General features: G+C 40.7%; 1 protein-coding gene across 2 annotated transcripts in view; it reads left to right on the top strand.

Annotated features, from left to right (window-relative positions):
- LOC115046733 (thymocyte selection-associated high mobility group box protein TOX-like) overlaps nt 1-27,874 on the top strand; it is a 71,852-nt gene that overhangs the window by 10,010 nt on the left and 33,968 nt on the right. Inside the window, exons 2-3 of one of the 2 annotated variants that reach the window (XM_029507301.1) lie at nt 17,112-17,204; nt 24,884-24,943. In XM_029507301.1, coding sequence (XP_029363161.1) covers nt 17,112-17,204; nt 24,884-24,943 — 153 coding nt within the window. The remainder of the gene's footprint in view (nt 1-17,111; nt 17,205-24,883; nt 24,944-27,874) is intronic. The other variant, XM_029507302.1, reaches the window with a different exon arrangement.

Raw genomic sequence — 27,874 nt, 5'->3', positions numbered from 1 at the left:
AGCTTAGCAGAACTGTTGCTTTTTTTTTTTTGTTTGTTTTTAATGTCTACATACCAGGGGTGTAACTATTCTCCAAATCCATTGTTTGATTTAGACCTTGATTTTTTTGTTTCAATTTTCTTCGCACCTTTTATGTGTTTTTCATGGTGGGCGGTTGAAGGGAAATGACCACGGCGTTCCCACGCTACTGACTTGAATGTGCCTGGGACTTCTGCAGTCTCACTTTTGCTTATCATTGGACCAAAAATGATCACATTACACTGGCCGATAAAAATTTTAATTTTGGCCTTCACTTTGTGATTTACATATCCTACTTTGTGGACATCTCACTCACACATTATAAAGGCTATATTTGTATCAGGATATGATGGCTCAATGTTTTAAATATAATGTTATGTTCGGGTTATATGTGCTATGTCATGGTCAAAATGGGTTTAAGTTGCCAGGCTCTGCCATCACTGCACAATTGTGCCATTTTGCAGATACAGACATTTAATTATGTTTGTTCTGTTTGTCTTTTTTTTCCCTCATTGATCAAACTGTGTATCCATAAAGGCTCGACATCTTTTGTGCCAGTTGATACTATGGGTGGATGGAGATGATAATAAATAAATCCCAAGTTGACCAATTAGAAACACACAAGTTTCTGTTGCCACGTTTTGAACTCACACACACGTAGGGTTAAATAGACTCATTCTTTTTTACACCCCTACCATTGAACCACACACACACACACACACACACACAATTCCCATATAGCTTCAAGGCATTTCATTTCCTCTCCTCCTATGACAACATCACAATATAATGGGACATGATGTCACGTGACAAGCGCAAGTACACAAAGCGATCAAATCACTCTTTCTGTCTCTCTCTAGCTTGAAGGGCAGAACGGTCAGTTGTTACATGGACTCGAGTTGGTTCAATTACAGAAAAACGTGCTTTGTGTCCTTGTCATAAGCTGACTGATGAAGCTGATAAAATAAAAAAAAAGAAGTAATTTTTCCACGTTCATTCAGGATATTGATCCAATCCTGTCCAGTAGAGACACAACTAGTTAATTTCTTGTCAGGTTTGGACTTGGCAAAATCCAACCAACCAAGTGTTGTGACCAGAGGGATCTGAACTCTCCAGCATTTAACCTTCAGCCTTTTTTTTTTTTCTCATTTGGTTTCATTTGGTAGAAATGACCACTAACCACCAGGGTCACACCAATGTTTTGTTGTGTAGTTCAAAAGTTCTCAGGACTGACACTGTAAAGTTACAGATAAAGAGCAAGCAAGGTGTGTAGGTTTTTTTTTTTTTTTTTTTTCAGCATTAGAAGCTATTTCTGGACTGTAATTCTTCATCCTTCACCTGTTAAGTTCATTGTGATTGCCCTTTGCTCCAAGTATTCATTGTGTGCTCCAGCCCAGCACCATCACGCAGTTTTCAGATGAGCCTGTAATTAAGTCATCTATGTGCCTTGAGAGTGCGACTGTAGCGCACTGAGCTGAGACCAATCTGTCACTAATTGTCCTGAGTTTTAATTTCTAATGGAGCAAGGGCCAGGGGGAATGTGCCTTAATGAGATGCAGTGTATATGTGTGTGTGTGTGTGTGTGTTCTCTTTTATCTCTTTACTGTAACGGCTATTGCTCCTGAGAGCAGCAAAACAAGACTAAGTCAAGCAAGATCCATTTAGATTTTTTTTACATAGTTTGTTTTATTCAACAAAGAATTTGGGATGTCTCTTTAATTCCAGTGTTAAATTACACATTTTGAACGGTGAACATACCTTTCTTATTTTGAAGAGAAATATAATTTGTTGTACAGTGACAGTAGAAGAAAAATAGGCCTTTTAGTGATACCTTTTCCCTTTTAGTCAAAGTGAGGAGCACTCTCTCTTAATAACTGTGTGACAGTGAAGACCATTCCAAAAGTGAGAAGTTTTTTCGCCCCAGGCAGTCAACTTACTGCTCAGAAAGCGTGGTAGTAGACTGGAACTGGAAATCTTGTTTACATAGCCTTGAGAGTGTTTGTGTCATGATTTAGATTCCAGGCATTTCACCATCCAAATAAATCAGTTTAGACTTCTGAGGACAAGTAAACCTCCAAAGGAAAAAATGGGCCAGCTGTGGTTAATATCTGTAAGATAGTTTTATCTCTATAGCTTGAGCTATTTTGTTTACAGTTATTACAGGCAAAGGAAGTTGGAGGCAAAGTTCAGAGAGCCAGTGTTGGTTGACAAGAGGGATAAGATTGATTCCACCAGTATTTTTATGTGTTGCATGTTGGGTATTTTTCCTATGAAGTGTAATCCATTATATCTGAGAGTTTAATGGCAGACGACACACACAAGCGATAACCTGGGCACCGAGGAGATAAAAAAAATGCAACATGAGCACCCCTGACGATACATGATTGCATGAATCTTTGGTGACTTCAATGTAATTTTTCTACCTTATCACTTCTGAGTGGAGTTTGCTTTTGCAACTGACTCAAGACCCCTTCCTCTTATTGTTTCAATATGTCAAAGCATTGTTTGAATGAGGTCACCCATTACCAATCTGGCCTGGGGCCAGGTTGACTTCAGCTGATTTAATTGAATCTACAACATGAGTCAAACTCAAACAAGCAGAGACTGCTTTGCCATGACAGCCTCATTACTCCACATTAAGAACTCATTTCACAATGCATAGTGACTTCGAGCTTGACAAATGGTGAAAAGGGATGAAATCAAATAAGTGAGTACATTTTGGAAGACTACTCTTTATATTCTGAGCATGAAAACACTCCAGCACTGTACATTTATTTTATTTTATTAAAAAAAAAAAAAAAAGTCTTACTGCTGTTTTTTCTATAAGTTAATGTGAATGCCTTCTAGGTTAAAGTGTTCCCATGTTTGCCGTCTGCAGTAATGGAATGACATTCAATGCCATTTTCCCTCTTAAATGGAATTTTTGTCAAGCGTTATGAGTTCAGCCTGTCTTGTCACTCAACTCGCAGACAGTGCAGAGAAAGGAGATAATATGCGAATGAAACCTTTTACTGCAGTTTTTACCGTTAGCTACAAGCACCCTAAATAATGACGCCTTCATCACATTAACAGGGCAGCAAACAAAGAGGGCTTTCTTGTGACAAACCACGAGATGTGATATCGGGCAGTATAATGACACATTTTATGTATATAACAAATGCACAGCATTCACAGCCTCTTTGCACTGTTCTAGCTGCATTTCATCAGCTCAAACCAGGACTAAATTTCTCAATTAAGCACGCATTCTTTGAGAGCCACTGGCAGCTCGGCCCGGAGCTTGAGGGAAATAAGCGTACGGCAGGTTCAACATGCCAGTGTCTCCCTCCACAATAGGGAAGGAAACGTTGAGTCTGCGAGGGCTGTGGAGTGGAGATATGGCAGTGTTTGCTTAGAGCTAGGTATCAGGCACAAAAACAAACATGGCCGCCCTTAATGAGCCTGTTTGCCTGCCAAAGGTAAAGACAGCTGTTGTCTCTTGCCACAATGGAGCAGGCTTCAGTGCCACAGAGCACAGAGGAGCACTCCGCATCCCCATAGTAACGCTCACCTTGTGTGTACCCAGGAGAGAACTTATTAAGTCCTCCTTGCAGATAAATAGTGAGTAAAATGTAAATTGTGAGGCCATACAGCACTTTCATAAGGTCTGACTGAGAAATGAAAAGCTTTATTAAGTCTTGTCAGTAGAGTGCTAAAAGTGAAATTGCTTGTGGGAGTGTGAAATGGCTGTGCACTGAGGGTAGACATCTGACTTACTCATAACATTAGCAAGTGAGAGTTGAGAAACTGTGGCTTTCTCTGTTTGATAACCCAGAACACATGTTATTGGACTGTTTGAGAGGCTGTACTTACTTTGCTCTTTTGCTTCCGTCTTTTGGGACCGGAGAATATCTCGCTAAAAATCTCTCCTTCTAAAAAAAGAGTTGCTTTTCAAAACAACTCAAATGCTTGGGGGAGGGGGGGTACAGGTAAAGTGGGGGGTAGTGAAACCTTGAAAAGCACTTTTCTCCCGTATGAGAAAATTAATATGTTCTAACTGTACCCGTCTAACCGAATCATCACTGACAGCTTATTGCACTCCGCAGCTAATTTTAGAGTTAAGATTATGATTGAAATGACTGCATGAGTATTTTTGTTGTGAGGAGAGCAGCAAGTAAGAAAATATGAACATTAAAGGTCCATTTGCGATTGCATCATGGGGGAAACAAAGCCCTCCTCGACCCCACTGCTTTCCTGGTATTGTTTATAGTCCATTTGGAGCTATTGAATGCATGGCATTTTTTTCTATTATTGTGCCGGCTCCTGACAAAAGGAGTGACAGTCTCACAGATATTTATGTACATATATTGAGTCAATGAATATATCCATCAGAAATGTCAGAATATGGAAGCTGAAATATTTTTTACATTTACATTGCAGCAGTATTATTTCTCTTTCATTATATTTACTCTTACGAACGAATGACATTTACACTTGATGGATGAAGTGTCTAACCCAACAAATGCTTTCTACTGTTTACGGTTTTAATTATATCTGATTAAATACATATTGGTCGTGCAATATTCTTTCCACTTAATCACTTCACTATTTGATTGATTCAGATTGGACAATCTTCCCTGATGATACAACACTTAAAGACTGTAAATCATGCTCTTGAGATTTATCATTTTGCTAAATTCTTAACCAGCTCCATTGAATATTTTTTACATTTTCTGATATTGCATTTAGATCTTGGTTGCCAGATAAGTGTCATTTTGGTGCTGTAAAAGTTGAAATATGCATTTCCTGTTTGACTGTTTCAATGAAGTGTTCATAACTTAACCAGTGCAGTATTTTGCTTAGCTTAGTTTCCTGACCAAATTTTACAAACCCAGTGGTTCCTGCATTTCATCACCTGTGACTTGAGTTGATGGGGTATTTCACTTTGCACTAATGCCACACATAACATGTGACTGCTCATCTTTGGCAATGGTGCTGACACAGAGATCCAGTGGCACAACTGATGTCTGCAGCTCTGCAAGGCAGCATTAGGACTTTTGTGTTTGACACTGCCTGATGGAGTAGAGAGATAGATCTTTTTTTTTTTTTTCTTCTAATATTTCTCCAGGGCAGAAAAAATTCTTGATACACGGTCATTTAAACCTTGTTGGTTGGAGCTAAGAATCCCCTGAGACTAGTCTATGAAAAGACTAAGTTTCAGAGCAACGGTAAGAGCTGAGATGCTTTATGCGACACAGTAAACACTGGTGTTGTTGCAGGTTTTCTTGTTAGTGTTAATGACTGGACAAAAATAAACGTGATGCAAACAAGTAGCATAAGAGAGTAAACCAGCCTGTTGAGCTTTTTAAGTGACAAATACAAGACCAGGATGTCAATTTGTTTGTTTGGTTGTTTGGTTGGTTTTTGGATGAGTGAGGTTTGGCTAAAGTATGCAGTTAATATTTTGGTACTGCTCTGCCTTAAAGATTGATTAGTCTAACTTCTTTTTGCAGCTGTGTGCCTGCTTAATATTTGGTCTACTATTTTCACTTTGAACACTGTCATCGTTTCGTCAGGGATGCTTGGCTGACTCCATGCCCCCACTGAATGACATCTGTAAGCACTTCCCCTATTTGTTTGCGGCAGTGTCTTTCAATTAAACAGCAGGGGCGGTTTCTTCAGAGGTTTCGTTTGTCAAGTGACTCCCCAGAGAGGGAGCAGAGGAAATGGCTGAACACATCAGACACATTCGTCTTCTCTGCTTAGTTACCTTGCAGGGGGGAAAGATGGTGATACCCATTTCCTCTGTCTAATGTGTTTGCTTTACACCCTATGCCAAGTGTCAACATGCAGCTTCTTGACAGTCATTTTTCATTTGGCACAAGCAGCCAGGTTGAATAAGGCAGGACACTGCACTGTTTTTGCATTTCCCCTCTTTTATCAGCTCATTGTTGCTTTTAACGTGGAAAAGTTCTTACATGTTTAAGGTTAAAAGTACACCAGTCAGAGATTATTACTTAATAGCCATGTCTGGATGCTGATTGAGAATAAAAAGCCAATTATCATAATAGGATATGGGACATAATGACAGAATTAAATGAGTGTGACAGACACACAATAGGCCTGTTCTGTCATCGCCTTAGCCCAGCTCGCTCATTAGAATTAATCTTGCCTGATTAAAAATGCAAATGGCTCAAAGTCACTGATGGAGTTTACATGTTTTTATAACATTTAGCTGATTTAATTACATGAAAAATGAAATGGTGGGATGTGCGATTAATGAATTAATTTTTTGTTTGTTAGGTTTTTTGCTGTTTTGTTTTTTTGTCTTTGTCATCCTCTCGCTGTTTGCTACAGAGAAACGAATATTCTCTCATGCCAGGAAGAGAAGGTAATGAGATTAGTGCTCTCCCTCTCTGTTTCTCTCCATCTCAGCCTTTCAGAAGCTGATGGTTTGGTTCATCGAACCAAGAACGGCAGAGGAGCAGAGGAGCTGTTTTATTGTTATCACTGAAAACATTTTATCTTGGTCTTAGAAGTACCTACTGTATTGTGTGGGCTGACAGCCTCACAAAATTTAAAGACTTTACTCCTACAATGCATTATTTTTCAAAAGGACCCGCTACATGATTTATAGCTGAAAAAGAAAAACCCACTTTCTGATTCTTCCTCATGCTGTTTTTTATACTCATCCATGTAGAGAAAGAGGCTTTAACAGACCAATTTAATTGTCTGTGGTGTTATGACATGCTGTATAGCCTGCAGCAAGTTGTTACGACAGACACAACATGCTTTGACATTTTTCTGCTGAAATTTAGGAAGCTGTTTCTGCCTAATAAAAGAAAGCAACCAAAGAATGTGTATTTGCTGCAGCCTCAAGTATTAAAACTAGAATTGAAACTGTCCCTTGAATCAGTGATTTCTGTTTATACAGTCACATGATATATTACGTATAATGACCTGTGTGAGTGGGACCAGCCATTTCCTGCTGGTAAAGGTTTCAGACTGCATTCAGACTGTGTGCAACTTGTACCGAGCGCTTGTTAGAAGTGCAGATGGATAGTTTTGCTTATATGAAACCTGCTTGGTGTTTCTGCACCCTTCACTCGTGGTCGTAAAAGCTGCTAGTATGCGGTGGACATCCTGTGGGGGAGGAAATTGATTTAGCTGGGTTTGTTTGCTTTGTGCTGACAGGCTGACATGCATTGTTTGTGTTTGACTTTTTCTTTCTTTTCTTCCTTTTTTTTTTTTTTTTACATTTCAGACCAATCATTTTATTGGTGAATTGGCATTTTTTTGACTTTACAACTGTTTCAAAATAGTTGTGTTTGGGCTAGTAGGAGTCTTTTTTTGTTTCTTTCAGTCATTAAAAGTTCAAATTATGCAAGAAGAGGTATTTGGAAATGAAAGAACCTTTTTGTTAGATTTGATTCAAGTGAATTGTCCAGATGTTCTGTTATGATCTTGATCTTGATGTGTAGTGTCTCCTCCACCGTTTCCCACCCACTTCGCCTTACATCATCATCACCAAAGGGGCTATTCAATGTGTAATATAGAAATGTCAGCAACAACTTACAGATAGGTTTTGAGCTGCGAAAAAAGGCTTTTTATTTAAAGGCCATTCATTTTGCAGTGGGAGAAAAGATGTACAGACCCTAAACTTTCTGTTGACAGGACAGGATCAATTCCAACTGTGTCCACACATCAACTCAATGTGTTGAAATGGAAAATATGCTATCGATCTGTGTGCATTAGTGCTCTACAGTAACATAAGCAGTGACTGGCAGAACAAAAGAGGTACTGTGCATCATGCCAGTGGAGACGTTTGGTACAAAGAGGACAGTTAACTTCATGCACTCTATAGGCATTTCATTGTTTATCATTTTAACTCCAAATGTATATTTGTCTTTCATAAAAGAATTTGACTCACTCATATACATCTGGAACTGATTTAGGTTAGGTTGAAATGTATATGCCTAATATACAGTTAAGCTCTGCAGAGAGAAAAGGCTATTAAAGTTTAGTGTAGTGAAGAACCGCAAACAACATGATACATCTTGGCACAAAAAGCCAAGAAACTCACTGAAGTCTTGTTATAATATATTATAATAGAGCCCAGGCAACACGGTTACATCCCAGAAATGAAGTGCTCATCTGTATCTCATGAGATGTCTTCACTCATGACTGGATTGTCTTATAAGGCTGGAAAACATGCATCCTGCCCTGATATTTGCCCTCTCCCAACTCTTACTTTCCCTCAAGGGACAAAAAACAATTACTGCATTGTGCCACACAGTACAGTATATCCCATTCTGTACATTTCTGCCAGAGAAAAGTTGCAGTGTTGGGTTGGAGCATATGGCATCAGGAGGGTCGGGGGGGGAGGTCGCTGTCAGGGCACACATTTGATGAACTTCAGTGCCATGATTGGATTAGTCCATTGTAAACAAAGGGTTATTTCTGTAACTATCCTAATCCTGGGGGCAATGCGTGAAAAAGCAAATAAACAAAAGAAAACGACTAAAAGAAACATTTCCAGTCCTGTGACCCTATTTTTCCAAGTCAGCTAATACATCAAACATACCAATGTGTTGTCTGCATTGCCTTGTATGTTGAGACAGAGATCTATGACCACATCATAGAGGGAGACAGTTAAAGAGGCACTGTCAGGGCCTTTTCAGTAACTGCACTGTTCAACCGTACCTACGCACTGATGACAGGAAATGTGGTGGTGACAAGGAAAACCCTGACATTGCCACACAGAGGGGTAAAAATAGGCCATTTGGCATGAGGGGGAGGAGAAAAAAGAGAAAGGGGAAAATTTGTGCATTTGTGTCTTATGGTCGGGGCTTTCTTTTGCAGGGCTGAGATAAGAAACGTGTTGGCAAGTTTTGAGATCAATCTCATTTTCACTTCTGGGAGATATACAGAGGAAGAAGAAAAAAAATTAGTATTTTTCCCCTCTTGTTAAACACCAAAGGAACAAAAAAGGCCGATCTCTTTCAGAGTTTACGGTCTGCGACTCCTACTCCTTCACAGTTAGAAAAGCTGCCCACTTTATCCTAGTTCAACCTCAGATCAGTTAAACATCTCAATTCTTAGTATTGCCGGTGATATTTCCTCTAAATGTTCAGGCAGCAGAAACCCACTTTTGTTTTATTTGTCAGGGTCATTGCAGCTTGTCTGACCAGGTCCATGACAGGATACATCATGAGATCAAGACCTTGTGTCACACACGACAGACTTTGTGCGCTGTAGCAGACTGTTATATGAGTCGACATTGTCCACAGCTTCTGTGTGCTTACCAAACTGCTGGTTCAGATTTGTTAAATCCATCTAATCAAAGTTACTACTACTACATTATATAGTGACAGATACTTTTTTTCGACCTTTGTTTTGTTGATAGAAAGTACTTAAGAGTTAAAATAAATAGTTTAAATGGCTACTACAAAATATTGTGCCCACACTGTGACAGAACTGTTTTATATGGGTCAGTGTCTGGGGGCATCTGACAACCGGGTCTGCAGTATCTTAGTGGTTGGTTGTTTATTTACACAGTGCTGAAGATGCTAACTCGAGTTTTTTGTTCAAACAAAGATATAGTCAAATAGTCAAATTCATATTTAGTATCGGCTTTCTCTGAAAGATCAATGTTTGTTCTCAAGAAAATCAGTCTTAAATTCTGTGTTCATAAATGATTTTGAGGGCAAGTGAATGGCAGGTGGTCATAGCTGGGGGGGGGGGGGGGGCATAATTCTGTTTTAATACAGTGAAAATACTGTGATACTCATTTTTCATTCAGTTTCAGTTTCATTTACAAATTCAAAATCCTGCCCCTGTCTCAATTAAACTGGGGTGCACAAGCTATTTGTCCATCAGACCGACAGATAAATATTGAGCTGCACGTCTGTAAACAGACCATGATACCTCAGCCCAGTCGTCATACAGGTATATAATACAGATATATAATCAATCTGTAAGGCCCAGTCAGAGTTTGCTTGTGGCCCCTGAGGAATGAAAAATGACGCGTCCTCAGACCTGACCCATCCTCTGCTTATCTGTTCGTTCATCAGTGTTACTCATTAAAGGGAAATTACCTGTAATTAGTGAATCATGTTGCTTTAATGAAGACGTTGAAGGAGGTTGGAGCCAGAAGGGTTGGGCTTAATTCTGAGTGATGTTCAGGATTAGTGGCAGACAGGATTTCAATAAAGGCAGACAGAATAATGAAATATTCCCATTTATTCGCTGGTGCCATAGGTGGCTTTTTTTATGTTTATGTTTGCATTAGATTTCATTTCCAGTAGCATCAACACCTGGCTCTGGGGGGCATGTACTTGTTACTTTATCAGAGGGGTTAATAGATACAGTGATGATGAAGCTGTGTCTCGAAGTGTATCTGTGTGTATGTGGTGCTGGTGCAAGTGAGTGCATGGCTTGCTGTAATGTGTGTGTGTGTGTGTGTTCCTTGGCGGCATGGTGAGTGTTTAATCTGGCCCGGTGGCGTGCCGTTGGCCCGGCTAATCACAGTGTGTCTGTAGGAGTGTGCCGAGCCAGGGGAGCACGCCGTCGCTAACAGCGCCTGACAGACTCATTAGAGAGACCTGGCACTGAGCTAGCAAGGCAGACACACACACACAAACACTCGAACACTTTGAAACACACACAGTGGGAAAGGCACTCAGGTTCAACTGCACAGACATTGGGAAAAATTCAAACACATTTTTTACTTTATTTCTCACACACACACACACACACTCATTCATATAATCATCCTTTGATTAGTGTGTGGTGTCTCTTTCTTTCTTTCACACACAAACACACACACACACACACACACACATACAGAGTGCACCCAGTGCTCCACGTGTGAGAACAAGGCAGGCGGTGACCCCTCACAGTCACAGCCCAAACACAGACAAGAGCCGAGAGAGCATCTGGGAAAAAGGAGGGAGGGGGATATTGGAGGGTGGGAAAAAAAACAACAGGAGGCAAAAGGGAGGAGTGAGCAAAGAGATGGGAGGCATATGATGCAGCAACGCTTTCTGCCATACGAATGCATATTTAGAGAGGCAAATGCCGTTTTCAAAGGCTACTTATCAGCAGTCAGGAGATTATCTGTGCTGAGGGTGTAAAAACTATCTCAGTGCTGTGGGAGTGTAGGCTGCGCTTACAGTGACTGTCGATGTGAGAAGAGTTGCAAGTCTTTCTTAGGTTTAAAAAAAAAAAAGTGTGAAAGTAAAAGTAAAAATCTATTAATTTCACCTGATTAGTTAGAATTGCGTTTAGCAAAGTTTGACAAACTACTTTGACAAATGACTTAAGACTTGCTGGCTTTGCACTCACAGTGACGTTAATTGCATCTCAGCTGCTGCAGAGCCAAGTGGAAACATTAGGTTTGGCTGAATAACAGGTGAATGCAATGCAAAGCAGGTCAATACGTAGTCAAGTGTGGGCCTGCCAGCTGTTCACTCTGCTCTGCAACCACACAATGATGACACACACACACGCACACACACACACACACATGTTCATGCTTTGTAAATGACAGGGCAGAGTGAAACATGTAAACAAACGAAGCAGCAATCTATTCTATTTTTGTATATTTTCTTGTTCAGTTCTGCTCAGTAAATTGTATACATAAACGAAGTTAAGTAAATAATCCATGAAGTTTAAAAGGGGTTGTGATATACAGTACATTAAAACTGATAATAGTGGCTGGATAAGATTGGAGCTGTTTTATATCTTTCCTATTGTTAAAAAAAATCCCAGGAGAATTCAAAGTATACCCTCTGTTGCCAAAGCCTGATACAGCTTGTTCCTCTGTGCCATAGAGCTCCACTCCTGTCCAAAAATTGTTAAAACTATGAAGCCACACCATCGTAGTGTGGTAATTTGTCACTGGCTCACCAGTCTAACTTCAATTTTCACTCCACTTTTAGCTCTGTGTTACTCCCTATCAACCTCTGAGAAAAATTTGCTCCACATTGTTTAACAGCTAGCTGCTAACTCTGGCTGTCTGCTGTTTGCTGCTGCAGAGCAGGTAACGTACAGCGGGTCTATAGGTGTCTGAGAGTGTCTTTTTTCATGAAAAACATCTGGCTGCTGCAGATGAAACGATGCTAATGAGAATGAATAGCTGAACTCTTTGGGGCTATAAAGTCAAAATATGAGCTAAAACAGGCCGGATGGTCGCCAGAGCTGAGGAGAACTGCAAGAACTGTGAGTGAGCGACTGAGAGATAGAAATGTTATCTCTAGTGTCTAGGTGTTGGATATTTAGACAATTACACAACTACACATTTCTAATAAGAATGGTGTTGTGTGGTCTGGCACTATTTCAGATATAGCGTCGGAGTTCTTTATTTCTTGATAACACTTCAAAATGTAAAGAACTTATTCAAATAGAGCAGTTCTACGACGTCGCTCTGTCTCTCACTACTTTCATGAACCTCTTGCCTTGGTCTCTAATCTAGCCTGGTATTTGTACCTGGAACAAGTTTTGCTGACAACCTTGTTTCACCTAAAATCAAACTGTCTTTAATTTCAAATACCACTGTACCATAAAACAGACCAAATCTCTCTCTCTCTCTCTCTCCAGAGTACAATAGATGTTTTGCTCTACTCCATTCTCTCTCTCTTTCCCTCTCTCTGTCTGACTCTTCTCCAGCACAAGGCTGTGACATTGAGGGAATGTGATGTGATGTATTGTAGTGAATAATGTATTCTGCGAGGATTGTACAGAGTGCGTGGAGCAGATGGCAGCAGGCTGATCTCGATGTGTGTGTGTTCAATGATGGCAATGTGTATATGTGTGACATGCGTATGAGCGTGTGCCTGTGTGTGTGGGTGTGTGCTCACCCTGAGTGGGGGAGGGGAAAGAGAAAGAAGGGAGGGAGGGAAAGTGGGGGTTGGTGTGTATGTGTGTCTATGTGAGCTTCCTTTGTGAGATAAAACATGCAAATGGTGGATTATTTTAATGCAGTTTTTTCTAGAGCCCTGAGCCTTAATCCCTGAAGCAGTTGAAATGAAAATAGTATATGTTTTCTTTCAAACTCTGTCCCTCCCTCCATGCTTTTTATTCCCTGATAGGAACTTACCACTACCAGCTGTCTAGGAACAGGATCCTTTCCACTTTAATTTCTCTGGTGTAGTTGCAGCCAAAGACTCATGATTACATCCAGATAGTATGGAATTGTCTGAAGCTGGTCGGGCCATAACTGTTCCGTAACACAGTAGAAAGATCATTCCTGTAAAATTGTCATGATCGAATGGCGATAACAGTGTTCAACCTAAAATATTGAGCATAAAGCTCAGTCTGTTACTTTGATAAGCTCTCATTAGAATTCATAAACATTTGCACATGCTCATAGTACATGCTGTAAGTGTAAAAGGCGGCACCGAGTTGCAGTTCTAATGTGCTTGAATTACTTTCAGGCACTTTCATAAGCACGTTCATGAGCACATTTGCAATTTTGCTATGAAATAAAGTAAAAGTAAAACCTAGTGTGGCAAACCAGCTCTTAAAAAATGTTTCTCATGCTTTCCCAGTCAAAATATCCAAAACACACACATACCTATATGTGAAATGCCACATGATGTGTTAAATGTGAAATTGTAAATACCTGAAAGGCCTCATTGACCTGCTTTCCAAAATGTGGATGAATGAGCTACATGCAATAAGTGAATATATGAAAATGTATTTGATCACTTAATAAATATACACTTCTTTGGCAGGGGCAGGCGTTAAATATCGCAGAATGTAAAAGCATAAATATTCTAGCAGAGAACAACACACAAACACAGATGCACACTTCTCCCTTCGTATGTTGTCCCTATGGATGGGACTAACAGATGGTTGAATCTATTTACATTGAAGGTTATTCTGCAGTTCCCTTCATTTAGGCAACTGTGATGTTGCACTTGTCTTTCTCTCTTCATGCTCAGAGAAGTAGAAGATAAGATATGCGGAGGGCCATAGCTCCATTTCTTGCTAAGTTGTGCCACATTGATTTTGTGTTAGTCGACTGTTTTATGGCTATTCCCATCGTTTTCCTACCTGTTGGTCACTTATCTGGGGAGCAGATCTCCATTCAGGCTCCCTCAGACCCCTGAGGGCTCATCAGTGATGTGATTTTCCAGGTGGCATGTATGGGCGACAGAAAGTGCAAAGTCTACCGGGCAACTGGCTGGCATCACTGTAATGTTACTGACACTAGACACACCAGCAGCGGAAATTCTTTTATTGTATCCTCCCACACTGCAGATGTAAAAGCAGAAGAAAAGTAATTTAATATTAAATGAAAATGTTTTATCAGTTAATCATCATAAGAGTTTTTGTGTATATGAGGATTTCCTTGAAATATCAAGTTGCAATCTACATATGTGGAACAGAGGGAAGAAAAAATCTTGCACATCCTTTTCTCTTTCATTTTAAGGACAGCGAGCATAATTGAGTAAATGTATTTAAGTATTTTAGTGCGCTGATTCATCCTCTCTGGGATGGTTGATATTGTACTCAGGGAGAATATTGCCCAAGGCAATTCATTAGTGGTAAATAATTGAGAGGCTCAGATAGAGCTAAGGTAAAATGCCTGTTATTATTTTATGGAGTTTGTGTTCTTAGGGCTCTTCAGTTTAAGAATATTAAAAATGTACAAGCCTTCCCACAAATTACTCACCCGAAAGATTCACAATGGGCTCTAATGACTAATCATCCATCTCCCATTGTTTTCAAGCTCTGTGAAAGTGTTTTTCTGTGCCATTATCATGCCTGTTTCTTCTTTTGGTAATGTTCTTTTATTTTTTGACAGATGGAGTTTTGCCCTTATGCTTTTTACACTTTTACTCATTTTATTTTATGTAATTATGGCACATCAGCTATTGCAGCAGGATGATTGCTGGAACCAGACAGGCTGGTTAAGTGTTTTCAAAACTGCTGATTCTCTTGGATTTTTAACCTGCAACAGTTAACAAATTTTACACTTATGGGGGGGGGGTTAGGGTTAGGGTTAGTTCTTTAGATGGTTTACTGGTTGGACCTGACAGAAAGGCTATGGTGACTCAGATAACCACTCTTTGTAACTATTGTGAGGAGAAACGCATCTTAATAAGCACAACACACGACATTGAAGCGGATTGACTACTAACATGGAAATAACAGGGTCGTGTGCCCAAAGTGCCATTTGTTTCAACGACCCAGGCTGCTGGTGCATGAAATGCTTTCTCAGGACACTTTGAGTCCCCTAATACCAATTTAACATGATTTGAATGTCACAGCCTATCAGGCTACTTCCAGCATTATAATGCAACATGTCATCAAGCAGAATTCGCCTCAAACAGGTTTCATGATCATAGCAATGAGTTCTTATGCCTTAGTGGCCTCTCCACCAGATGTAAATCCAGTAGAACACCTTTGGGATGTGCTAAAACTTTTAGATTCACAGCATCAATGTGCAGCTGACATATATGCAGAAATTATGATGATCATGTCAACATGGACCAGACTTTCTGATGAATCCATGCCAAGAAAAGAGGCTGTTCTGTGAGCAAAGGAAGGCAGTAACAAATAGCCTGGTGTACCTAAAAAAGTGCCCAGTAAGTGAATATGAAGTAGTCCCGACATGTCTTCCTGCCTGATGTCAGCCTGCTGAAGAATTGTCTGTAGCTTCTGTTTAAACGTGACAGTTGTTTGGGGTTTTCACCTTTCTCAGCTCACAGGAGATCCTGTATGTCAAACATTGGCACCTTTATATGTTGTTATCTGGTGTTGCAACTTAAAGACCACAGAAGCACCAACACATCACCATGTGATAACCTAGAAATAGGTGATCATCATTCTGTTCAGTTATTCAGCAATGTATGAATCTGTGGTGTGTGGGCCGGGTGACAATAGCTGTCATCCATTACAGTTGCATGTACTTGAGACTAGATAATTTTTCTTAAGCCACGCATGATGTAGCTAACTTTCTGCAAACTCAGTGAATAAATGTACAAAATGATCACATGAAAATGCCTATTATGAATTATATACTCCTTATTCTTGTGTGAGTGGTAAGAGAAGTCAGTGGAGTTATGGACTGGTCTATGATATCATTTCCAAAGTGCAGTTTTCTGGTCACTGTCAGATTTTTCATTTCCAAGAAGTATCCCCCCTTTTAAGTGCATGTTGTTTGTTTTGTCTTGCCTGGTCAGAGTCCCTCTCCTGTTCAGATTTGACCCCATTCTGTGTAACAATCTCTCGTTTGTCTTCCCTTCATGCAAATGTTCTGGCTGCATTCATGCTGTGTGGAAGAAAGTGTGGTCTATGACAAAATTTAGCGATAAAGAATTATATTACACAATATATATTATCACAGCCTTAGTTCAGCTGTAGCATAAGAGAGGCCCTAAAATTACTCATGTGGAGAGGATGAATCCTGATTTGTGCATCAACATGGTGCTGCCGTCAGGCCAATCTACAACCTTGTCAACTTTACAAAAAGTATGATTTCCTTTGTATAAAGACCATTGCAGCCTGGCTGGGCTTACCCCATAATCGACTCTTTATTACATTAGCTGTTGTTTGCAAGTCATATTTATAATGCAAATTATATCAGATTATTCCAACCGGTTTTTCAGAGCCCAAAGCGGCAGCATACGTGGAGAAAGAGCAAATCCACTCATTGCCCCATGATACTCCTCTAGGCTCCCAAACGTTGGCTCAGTGCCAGTGTTCAGCCCCACCTTCTTGTAGGGGGTTTGTGTATATGCTTGTCAGTGTGTGTAAGAGAGAATGGAGGTAGGCACGGGGAGGAGGCGTGTTCAGGGTGGAGGCGATGTCAGCTCATTAACCTCCATTCTTCCCTGAGCACAGCACTGCGTAGAGTCACTGTGTAAGTCTCCTGTCATTACTCCTCCCCTCGTACGCGTGTGCTGGGCATGAGGGGAAGAGGAAAGCTATTGGAGGAGAGGGAGAAGGGAAAGGTTCACAAGGGAGGGGGGCCCTTGACATGTTCCTTTACAAATGCCCTGCTTGTACCTCACAAAACTAAAGCCCCGCCATCTCGTTTCCTTCCCCACCTTTGTCTTCTCTGTCTCTTCTCTTTCTCTGCCTGCTGTCTATCTCTCTAACCACAGGCCCGGTACAGTGGGGGTGAACGAGTGGTTAGGCTCCACACTACCCCCCCCCCAGGCATCAATCCAGCTAGGAAAAGACTGCCCACTGCTGTGGTGAGATCCAGTAGCCAAGCCCCCAATTTCTAACCTACTCTGTTGAATGTCTGTTTGTTCAAGCTAATTGATTTTGAAAGGTGTACGTCACGGTACCAACATGGGCACAGTGTATTTTAGAGGCTGAAAACTGAGGAAATTTACACCTGTGATGCAATGGCTTGTCATCAAGAGACATATGTTTCAAAAATGCATGTGGGCGCATCCCTTGTTTTACATTCCATTGCAAAGAACAAATCTTACATGTAATTTCAGTCAAAAACAGCCAGACTTCCTGGGAAATACAGACAATTTTTCTTTATTGCAGAAACATATGTGTGAAAAGATGCAAAGGTGTGAAATACGCCCTGTAGTTGCAATATATCACCACTGCATTGGAATTCAGAGGAACACATTAGGTCTGAAATTGAAAGCACATTAAACATATTTATAGTCAATACTGATTCATTGATGTAAAAAGACTGTATTTTATAGAGAGAATGGCCAAAATATAACACAGAGGTTTTTCCTCTGGCCACACGTTATCGGTGTAAGATTTAGCAAAATTTCTTCTTGTGGATTTCATAACCTTTGTTAAAAGCACGTTGAAAATCTATAGGACAGTGAAATGCTGACTGTTTTTGTGTGGACATTTGTGCATGCATGCACAGTAATTAAACGCTCAGAAGTTAACACACCACAACCTGATTACCATCATCAGTAGTTCAACAATTACAGCACCTCCTTCCCAACTTTATAAGGTATATCATGGAAATGTATGGCCATGGACGTGTGCTGGTAATGATTTATTTTAGTTGCTGGCATAACAGTTAAACTTCAGCCTATTTTTCTTTTTCTCCCTTTGCTCTTTCATACTTTATTCTGTGCACAGGCAAGAGAGCAGTAGATGGCAATAAGATAACCAATTATATGCTAGAGGAAACCAGACTTTTTTTTCCTGCTGCAGTTATCTGATGTTGCGGTGAGCAGAGGCAAAGGGCTGGGGTAATGTGACATTCACTCTGCCCTTTATCTGTTCTCATTGCTGTTCACCCCAGTCAGTTAAAAGTGGCTTGTATTCTGCATCCTCTCCTGCTGCCAGAGAAACCTCACCGACATAGACTCACGTCAGCACATGCACATACTGTATAGACACACGTGCCATATACGCAGACACTTAGATTAACAAATACACTCACACTTACACGCACACACATTGTCACTCCAGACTCTGTGTGTCAGGTAGACTGGTATAACCACTCTCCTTCTAGTAGCACTCATATTGTTAAGAATAGTCCCACTGCACCTGCTGGGTCCAGAGTCTAAATGCATGTGAAGCCTCCATGTTGTATGTTAAATAGGTGTTTCCCAGCAATGGTTATCTGGCTGACAATTTGGTCTGACATGTTTCTTGGTTAAACTTTTGCACGTACATTCACACGTGCCACACTACAAGATTTTGATCTCTTTTGCATATTGCACTAGTTACTGCAGAGGTTGCCAATCATTGTGATGGCAAACAAACTATGTTGACTGCAGCCATCTAACATCTAACAAATCCAAGCTTTGATATATTTTATCACGTTTTAAGTAGCTTTGTTTAAGTGTAGGCAGACAGTTACCTTATGATAAATATTTCAAATTTACAAATGTATCTATTTTTAGAACAAAAGAATTTTCTTAAAAGCCACGTGAGTTGTTAGGGTTGTGTGTGTGTGCGTGTGTGTGTGTGTGTGTGTGTGTGTGTGTGTGTGTGTGTGTGTGTACATATAATGATAAAGCAATTTGTTGTTGCAGCATAGACATTAGCAGTGGCAGAGAGGGGAGATGCCCATCCTTGATCGTAAAATATTTGTTTCCTAAAATCTCCTAAAAAGCAGCAATATGAAGTTAGAATTTTCTGTCTCTGTGCCGTAGGTAGGAAATAATGAGAGACTTTGTGAGTTGCTAAATATGAGTAAACTGTTTCTGATGGTATTTCAGACTGTGCTTCAGAACTTCACACTTCGTTGGAACATGAAAAGAGGAAAAATAAATTAACATCAAATATATGTTTTAAAACACTCTTACAACTGTTGACCTGTTGAGTGTCTAGTTTTGTTTTTTTTTTTTTTGTGGGGGGGGGGGGATTTCATGGTGAACCCAAGTTCACAGTGGAAACAAAACCTTATTTAGCACCACTTCACCTGGCCTCTACACACACACACACACACACACTAAGCCCTTCACCTTAATCTCGCCTCCCATCTCTTACCGTCTCTGCTGTTGACTGTTGGGTCTGTTTTGTGGTTGCTCCAGTGCAACAGAAGGTAGATGAATGAGTGCTTCAAATTGCCTTTTTCATTTTTACACATCATAGAGTGTAGGTGGAGCCGGAAGTGGTTGGTGCCTGTATCAAGTTTTTGTGAAAAAGCTTCTTTTTTTTTTTTTTTTTTTTTTTTTTTTTTAAGCAGTTGCCGATAAGAAAGGTACTTGTGTGTGTTTGTGTGTATTTCTATTGTTTCTCTTTCAAATGCAACAGAATGGATGGGAATATACAGAACTGATGCTCACTACATGAGCTGATTAATCAAGATATCACCGACCAAATAACCAAAATATTTCCTTAAAATCATAAGCTGCAGATGGAACCCAAGACTTTGGAAACAGTCCTTAGGGGATGAACAGCACTGTACAAATTCATGTTTACAATTTCTCTAACTAGAAGATACTTTCCATGGCATGGGGCCAGCAAATTGCCAACAGAATTCCATCAAAATCCCACGGAGAGATTTGATCATCTGTGAGGTCCACTGACCAGAACACAGTGTGTCTAAGTAAACACAGCCCTGGTTTTGCATATGAAAATGAACCAAGCAGTCAATAAAGGTGAGGATACACAAGATGCTGGATGACAGTAGATGTGACCCCAGTTCTACTGGGGCTGTTTGTGCACAAGCAGTATGAGTGTGTTCATGTGCGTGCGTTGTGTGTGTGTGTCTGTGTGTGCAGGATCAAACTCTCACACCCAGGAAGAGGCCCTGTTTCCCTTATCTAACGACAACAGAGCATGTGTCGCCATGGCCACAGGCTGTGCTTTTCATGGGCTTTGTGTGTGTGACTGTGTGTGTCTGTGTGCGTATGTGTGTCATTTCATTGTTTGCCCATGTTCATTGTTTGCTTGGGGCGTGGTGCAACACCAGAATTGTTACTATAGTCTCTCTTCTCTCCCTCTTTCTCTCTCGTCCTCCCATGCAACTCTGGAAAGATCTCAACTGCAGCTCTTTCTTGCTCTCTGTCGCTCTCGTTTGCTATCACCCGCTTTGTCTTCCACTCCTCTACCTGTCTGTCTGTCTGCCTGGCTGCCTGCCTGTCTCATCCTCTCATCTGGCTTTGAACCGGCAGTGACAAGTTCGGCAACATCAAAATTCAGTGGCACATTGTCTCAGGTTCAGGTTTGTTAGGTCGCTCCCATAGCTTAATTGAACAGAGGAGGAGAGAGAGAGAGATGTAAAGAGGGAAATAAAGAGAAGAGGGGGAAGATGAAGAAGAAGGGTGCTCAAACAAACATACATATTGCATGAGTCTCCCCCTCACCACCACCACCACCACCACCTCCACCACACCCCTTTCTTCACAGAATGGCTGTGTACTGTTCTGGGCTTATTAATTCCGCTCGGTGAGAGAATTATTTTTAGAGACTTGGTGTACTGGCAAAGGCTTTTAAAGTCACATGTATTACACATTCTGCTTATGGAGTCCCTTTATACATTGAAAAGTTATAAAAGTTTTTTTTTTTTTTTTGGATTGTTCCTTGGTCTGATACTGTATGCTTGTTTATTTATTTACGTATTACACTTGTACAGATGTTGCAGTCGGCTTGAATGTTGATTAACTAAAAACACCTTTTACTCCCAGCCGCATCTTGTCACATCATGTGCTAATATGTGATACGGTTAGGGTTAGGTTTTGTTGGCTTGCAGACAAGATGAAAAAAAAAAAATTACCTATTCTTAAAGTAAAAGCAAACTGGAGACACTTGAGATAATGTAATTGGATACTTTCAAACACTAAAAAAGCTTTTTGGAACAAACTTGTGATAAAATGTTTTAATTAACAGATGAAATGTTTTTCCTTTTTTGTTTGCATGTTTGTTTGCTTGTGTTTTTTTAATAGAGCAGTTAATCATGCACAGTGTGATTGGGTGTTTGTGCATCAGATCATTTCCAGTTATTTCATTTCCTATATAATTGTTTTTTGTTTTGTTCTTTGTTTTTGTGTTTTGCTTTCCAAAAGAAGTTTTCTTTCTCAGTCATTACAAAATCATTTATCTCTCTAATGACTGGACATTTATGACATTACATGAGCAAACAAGCAGTTCATCTCCACCCCGCCCCTTCACTAACAGATGTTGCCCCAGAGGCTTTGTGAGGAGCTTATATGAAGTATCCATCAATCAAAAACAATCTTCAATAGAGTCTGTAATTTTGCTTCCAATCCTGCCATCAACCGTCTCATCTGTGCACTGCAAAGATGAAAAGATCCCAGCATTGTATTGCACCATTAATGCTGTGTAAATATTACATGTTTTCCCTGGATATGCTAGTTAGCATTACTTCCACCTTGTGGCTTCATTATTTTTGAAACGCTCAGCTTTGTCGATGATTGCAAGGCATGACCTAGTTCTGGGACTAAGTCTCTCTCTCTCTCCGTCATCGCCTTTACCTTCTGACTCTTTTCCTCTTCTTTGCCTACTTACTAACCATGTCTTTCTCATTCTCTCTCAACCTCATTTTCTTCTCATACTGAATTGGTCCACCTCCTTCTTTGTCATTTATTCATTGTCTTTCTCTATTTACCACCTCAGCATCACCCTCATCCTGTTAGCTTCTCTGCTCTGCCTCTCCATTCCTCTCATCTGTCTCTCATGTATTCATTCTTTATTTCTCAATTTGTCTCTCTTCCACTCCCCCCCCCCCCCTGCCACACTTCTCTCCTCCTTTTCCATGTTTTTATTCCTCTCTCACAGCACCACGTGTGTCACAGAGGGAAACATCGCGAGCAGTGGTCCCTGCTGAACAATTACCATGCAAAGCAATCCAAATAGAGATGTTTGCCGAAAACAACATGTGTGTAATTACTGCTTAATGAGGCCCTTGTCTCAGGCAGAATGCCCAATTAGACTGCCGAAGAGAAAATGATGCCAAGGCCCACTAAAGAAAGACAGAGAAGAGGGGGAAAAGATAGGTAGGGAGGGATATAGAAATGGAGAAGGAGGTTGTAATACAGAGAGGGTGGGGGGGTGAGAACGTGGGAAAAGGATCAGGGGGGAGAGGAGGAAGGGAAGGAGATGTGAAGGAGTGAAGAGTGAAAGAAAAAGAGAGAGTGAGAGAAAAGAGCAAGAGCGAGAAAATGAAGAGACAGGGAACAACAGAGAAGGAGATGATTTCTGCAGTAAATGTGGAGTAATGGCAGAGCTGATAGCATTGAGCCGAGGATAAATTGGCATTTTAAGTGGGAGAGCGAGGCAGCGCAAAGGAGAGCTTTCAAGAGAAGAGCAGAGGAAAACAGCTTTACATTGCAATATATGGGCAGCCATGTTGAAGCACAAAATGGCTGACCTTTCTAGGCTGTCTTTGGCCTTTGTGGTGAATATTATATTACAGATATAATTGGTTAAAATGAGCATTATCTGACTTCATTTCTTCCTTCAGAAATGAGGGAAACATACAAAACCTTTGCACTCAAAGATTTCAGGTTTTGAAATGAGTAAAGATCTGACAGTGTTTTGCGGCTAAAACATGGTATTATTCAGTGACTCTTCTCTCTTTTCACTTGAGAGAACCGTAACTTAAAGGAGCGCTCACAACGGCTGTGATATCAAAGTGGATTTCAATGGAATGAAATTGCTCAGTTAGGAGAAGACAAGAGGCTTTCATGTGAGGAGCAACAAGTTTATTACAGAAATGTCAGAAAGGTCAACGTCACTTTGGCCCTGTCTGTGAGCCACAGCCACTTCTCACTGTGGATTAGTCAGGTGATGGATGCCACCATGCTTCGTTAAGCACATTAGAGTGTTTATCCAGAGCATATAGAATCAAACAATCAGTCAGAGTTTTGTTTCACTCAAAATAAACATGTGGATTTTACTGGCAGTTTGTGGGTTTGGCTTGGTTTAATTATGTGAGGTGTGAGTGATGCCTAAATGCAGCGTATGCACAGATCTTGTCTCTCTTTTGGGTTCGCGCATGAGGTTGAATGTAAATGTAATCATTAGAATAACCAAGTGAATCCTCGTGAGGGTTTCCATGTTATGCATCGTTAACCAACCGTTGCCCCAAGGCAAGGTGCTCATTCCCCCAGTCTTTCTCCTGCAATAATGTACAGTAATTTCTCTTTCTCTACACTCACATGCTCATTTACCTACTTTTTCCCGTCCAGCAATTCAAATATTAGATTTCACCCAAAGGAATCCTGCCCATTTCCGTCCATTAGTCTCAGAGTTGGACATTGTTTTGAGCAGGTATATCTTATGATCCACTTTGTATTCACTCACATCCAGCATGTGTTTATCTTTCAAGCCTTTGGTCTCTTTTTCCATTGGCACAAAGCAGATCAGTCCAGATCAGCCCTACCTCCTCCGTATATTCGCATTTGAGGCTTTTGACACAGAATTTTGTCTAGTTTGATCGTGTTGTGTCTGATGTCTGCTCCCCGATTTTCACTGTATTGAGTGCACAAAGAATGACCTCAGTCATATAACAAAAAAAGGAGGCTTTTTTGACACCTTGTGTTGTTGTGTGTTCGTGAGTGTTATTATCCAGTCCAGTCAAGGTTTGTTCCATTTGCTTCAAGCATGCTATGACAAAGCTTGATGCCTTTGGAAGCCAAGGGCATTTCACAATACAGCTCTTCTTAATATGATAGCAATTTCTCAGTCACCTTGACATTGCACAGGTTTAGTCAATGAGCTGCTATTGGGCCAATATCTCATCTTCTCTGGAGCGCCAGCTAAGAAACTAAATCTGTAATGTTTTTTCCCTTGCTTGCGGTTCACTCAGAGCTGATCTAAGTGAGGAATTCCTCAAGGATTTATCTTACAAACACGCTAGACATCACAGCTACCACGGTGCATGTAGCACTCAACTGGTGACCTGGAGTTGTTTCCTGGCACATGACAGGGTCAAGGGTCACTTGTTGTTACATGACTCCTAACCCCGTGTCAAACTGTATTTTGGCACCCCCGAGTGATCTTTCACTGTCTGATTAGCTCAGTCCTGAAGACGCAGCGTACCCCCAGTGTGTGTAACACATACACAGACACACACAAGATCCACAACTTCAAAGAATGGCAGACACAGCCTTTACTACAGAATGTACTTACAGACTCATTCACATTCATTATCTCTCTTTCTCTCTCATGCATGTGCACTCTCTCCCTCATACACAAACGCACACATACACACCAGAGCCCACAGGGAAAAGCCCATCTCTCGTCACTTTGCTCATGTAGCCTAATTACCGGCCCACTGACGAACAGTAATTACCCACGCTGCCATGCCACCACAAGGTTTAACCAAAGTGACAAAGTCATTAGTCTCACACTTGAGGCCACCCGTAAAGAGCTTTTCCTCTTTGCACCTCTTTTCTGGCACCCAATTTTGTTTTTACACCTCCTTCTGCCTAAAACATTCATTTTTCCTTTCTGTTTCTGTCCACAGTTTGATGGTGACAACATGTACATGAATGACAATAACCAAGAGTTTCGATCACCAAACCAGGTAAGGCTGTCCCCCTCTCCTATTAACCCAACAGAGGTACAACATATAAATAAATCCAATGCCTGTTATCATTTAATTTATTCTACACAATTGCAAATTATGGTAAGTATTGGAAATGTGCAGGTGACAATTAACTGAGGCTGGTGCTGGTTGTACATGGAGTCGGTGCCTGTTAAACCTTGTAGCTGGACCAGAATGACAGTCACGGTGGTGTGCAGACATTGTTAACTGTTGTAGCTAAACCACGTCAGATTACATCAAAGTCACACTGGACTCTGATGTGAGCCGAATACAGAGAAACTATGAACATTTTTACTTTGTTTCTTATATAACACCAGCATTTGCAGCCAAAATTTCTCATGTAGTGCCCGAAAGTACACGCAAAGTGGACTGGATATTTGACATATGAAATTAGCCAATGTATTGAATTATAATATGTTTGTAAGACCACCCATCGCATGCAATCTTTCCCTGCGCTGCTAACTACGTGAGGAGATACAGAAATAATTGTCCATTAACCACCAGATAATAGAGTGGAACTACAGAAGGCTAATTTTGCAGGTCAACATACTTTTAAATTGTAAAACTTTATTGATTTCATAATGACCACAAATGGCCCAGTAAGTGGGATGCAACAGTAAGGGAAAATTCACATAATTGAGTATGTGCTTTCACTGCATGATCAATCTTAGTTGCCCAGGTTCTACCACACAAAGCTGTTTTTGTTACTGTGTAACCCTGCATGGGTTAGATTTGTAAGGTTGATGGAAAAGGATTTGCAGCCATGCTAGCAGCATGACTCTAGGAATGGCAATGTTGGCCTGTCAGACTGCATTTGGGTCAGACTGCCTGTCAATTCACTCCGTTTGAGACTGAAATATCTCAACAGTGAGATGGACTGTCTTATTATTGACGTTCGCGGTCCCCAGAGGATGAAGCCTACAGACTTTGGTGTTGCTTAGAGCTTCAGTGCCAGCAACAGGTTGCTATTTGTATTTTTAGCATAACCATCATGTCCAAAACTTTATCCCCCACTTTCTTTTCAACTTTCAATATGCTAACATGCCATATTCAGAAAGTGAAGATGCTGACCTTTGGATTTAGCTGAAAGCACCACTGTGCCGAAATACAGCCCTACAGAGCTATAAACATGGCTGCAGACTTTTAGTCTCTTATTTTCTAATGTATCACTTTCACAAATCCAGATTAATTGAGAATTTTAGAACCACTGTCTTTGGATACTCCCGAAGGACTGAGTGCCTGACATGTCAGATTATGGGAATGTTGGAGTTTTATCCAAAGTCAAACTTTAGAAAATATTGCATTTCTCTCAAAGCTATTTATAAGAGCAATAATTAAAATCAAACACCGATCACAGATCACTCTAAATAGAGAGCATGCATTCCCCTCTCTCATTAAGTGCGAAACACATTTAATTCCTCATAAGCCAAAGTATCCCTTGACCTCCACAATACCAGTGATGTTTGATAGATGAGCACATTAACGTATCATATATCTTTAACATCAGAGGGATTAAACCGTCCAACCTGACAGTGTTAGTGCCATGTGAATCCGCTCGCAGCTAAACCAGTGGCCTAATTTCACCGCTCCAGACTCATTGAAGTACTGATCTCAGACTGGAGCGCAGCGCAGTCCAAGTCACACAGCCAGTGAGCTGGAGAGGCAGCATGCTGAGTGCTCCCAGCTGGTACATGGGAACACATGGCCGGTCATATGGCAGAATTTGGAACACCAGGATTTGCCGATGCAGCAGCAAGGCCTTCGTGCTCTGACAAAACACGATGAGGTGGAGGCTCCTTGTCAATTACTGCTTCACCAAATACCATCACGCGCACGCGCACTGAAGCACACATACACAAAATTGTTGTAAAAGGAAGCATGTTTTCACACAAAGTTATTCATAAGCCATCAGCACGTGGGAATGGACATCCTCTATCTCACTCATATTCAAACTATGTAAAAACACATAGCACTTTTCAAGCTTCTGTCCTTATGAGGCCCCAATTTAACATAATGTAGCCCTCACTCCCAACACTCAACAGCACCATTAAAACTATTTTTAATATCTAACCCCAGTCCTCATTAAAACATCATTATAGCCACATTACAAAAAAACACTTTTTGTTTCCAGACTTTCAATCTTTCTGACTAAAGACCTTGCATCTGTTTTTACTGGCACTTCCCTCCACCAAAGAGCTTTTTTGTGCAATTTATCTAAATTTAACCATTTTAAATTAATTTAGTTAAAACATAAAACCACATCTAGACTCTAAAACTCTCACCCATTGAAGAATTGAAGACCAGCCAAATCTCCTCACTTTCCAAAAATGTGCTTACTCTCAGGGTGTAAAACTTTGCAAAGATGCAAACGAACATATGTGCATATAAATACACACAGACACACACACACGCATATATATTCTCGTAAAACACATACAGTCATCCTATAACCAAAAGGCTTGCTTTCCTTTGATGTCGGGATTGAGTGACTATAATGAGGGGTCGAGTGGGAGCTTTAGCAGCTTATTGTCTACTTAAAGCTCATACCACCGATTCTGGGGTCCGTCATTGTTAGCCACAGATCTTACTCTACCCTAATTATGTCACTTTGCATCAATACATGGGCATGTGTTAATTGGGACAAATGTGCAGTGTTGTAGTTTCTCCGCTGCGGTGGTCATGTGTCACCATTCCAGGTTTGTGGTGTTGTGCCAACAAATATCATCTTAGTGGATCAGGCAGTTTTGGCTTTTCAAAACACATCAGGTGCAGCTGATGCCCCGTCAGTGCCGTCAAATGGCAGCTTACACACCCGTTATGAAGAGAACACTTAGTTCACTGTTTGGCTTCTCGTCCTTTAATGCAGCTGATTTAATTTTAAATTTGGGAAGTCGTCCTAAGAGGATGTCT

Source organism: Echeneis naucrates, chromosome 7, assembly GCF_900963305.1.
Source record: "Echeneis naucrates chromosome 7, fEcheNa1.1, whole genome shotgun sequence".
Taxonomy (NCBI): domain Eukaryota; kingdom Metazoa; phylum Chordata; class Actinopteri; order Carangiformes; family Echeneidae; genus Echeneis; species Echeneis naucrates.
The sequence above is the reverse complement of the archived record's forward strand: the minus strand, read 5'-3'. Positions and strand labels throughout refer to the sequence as shown.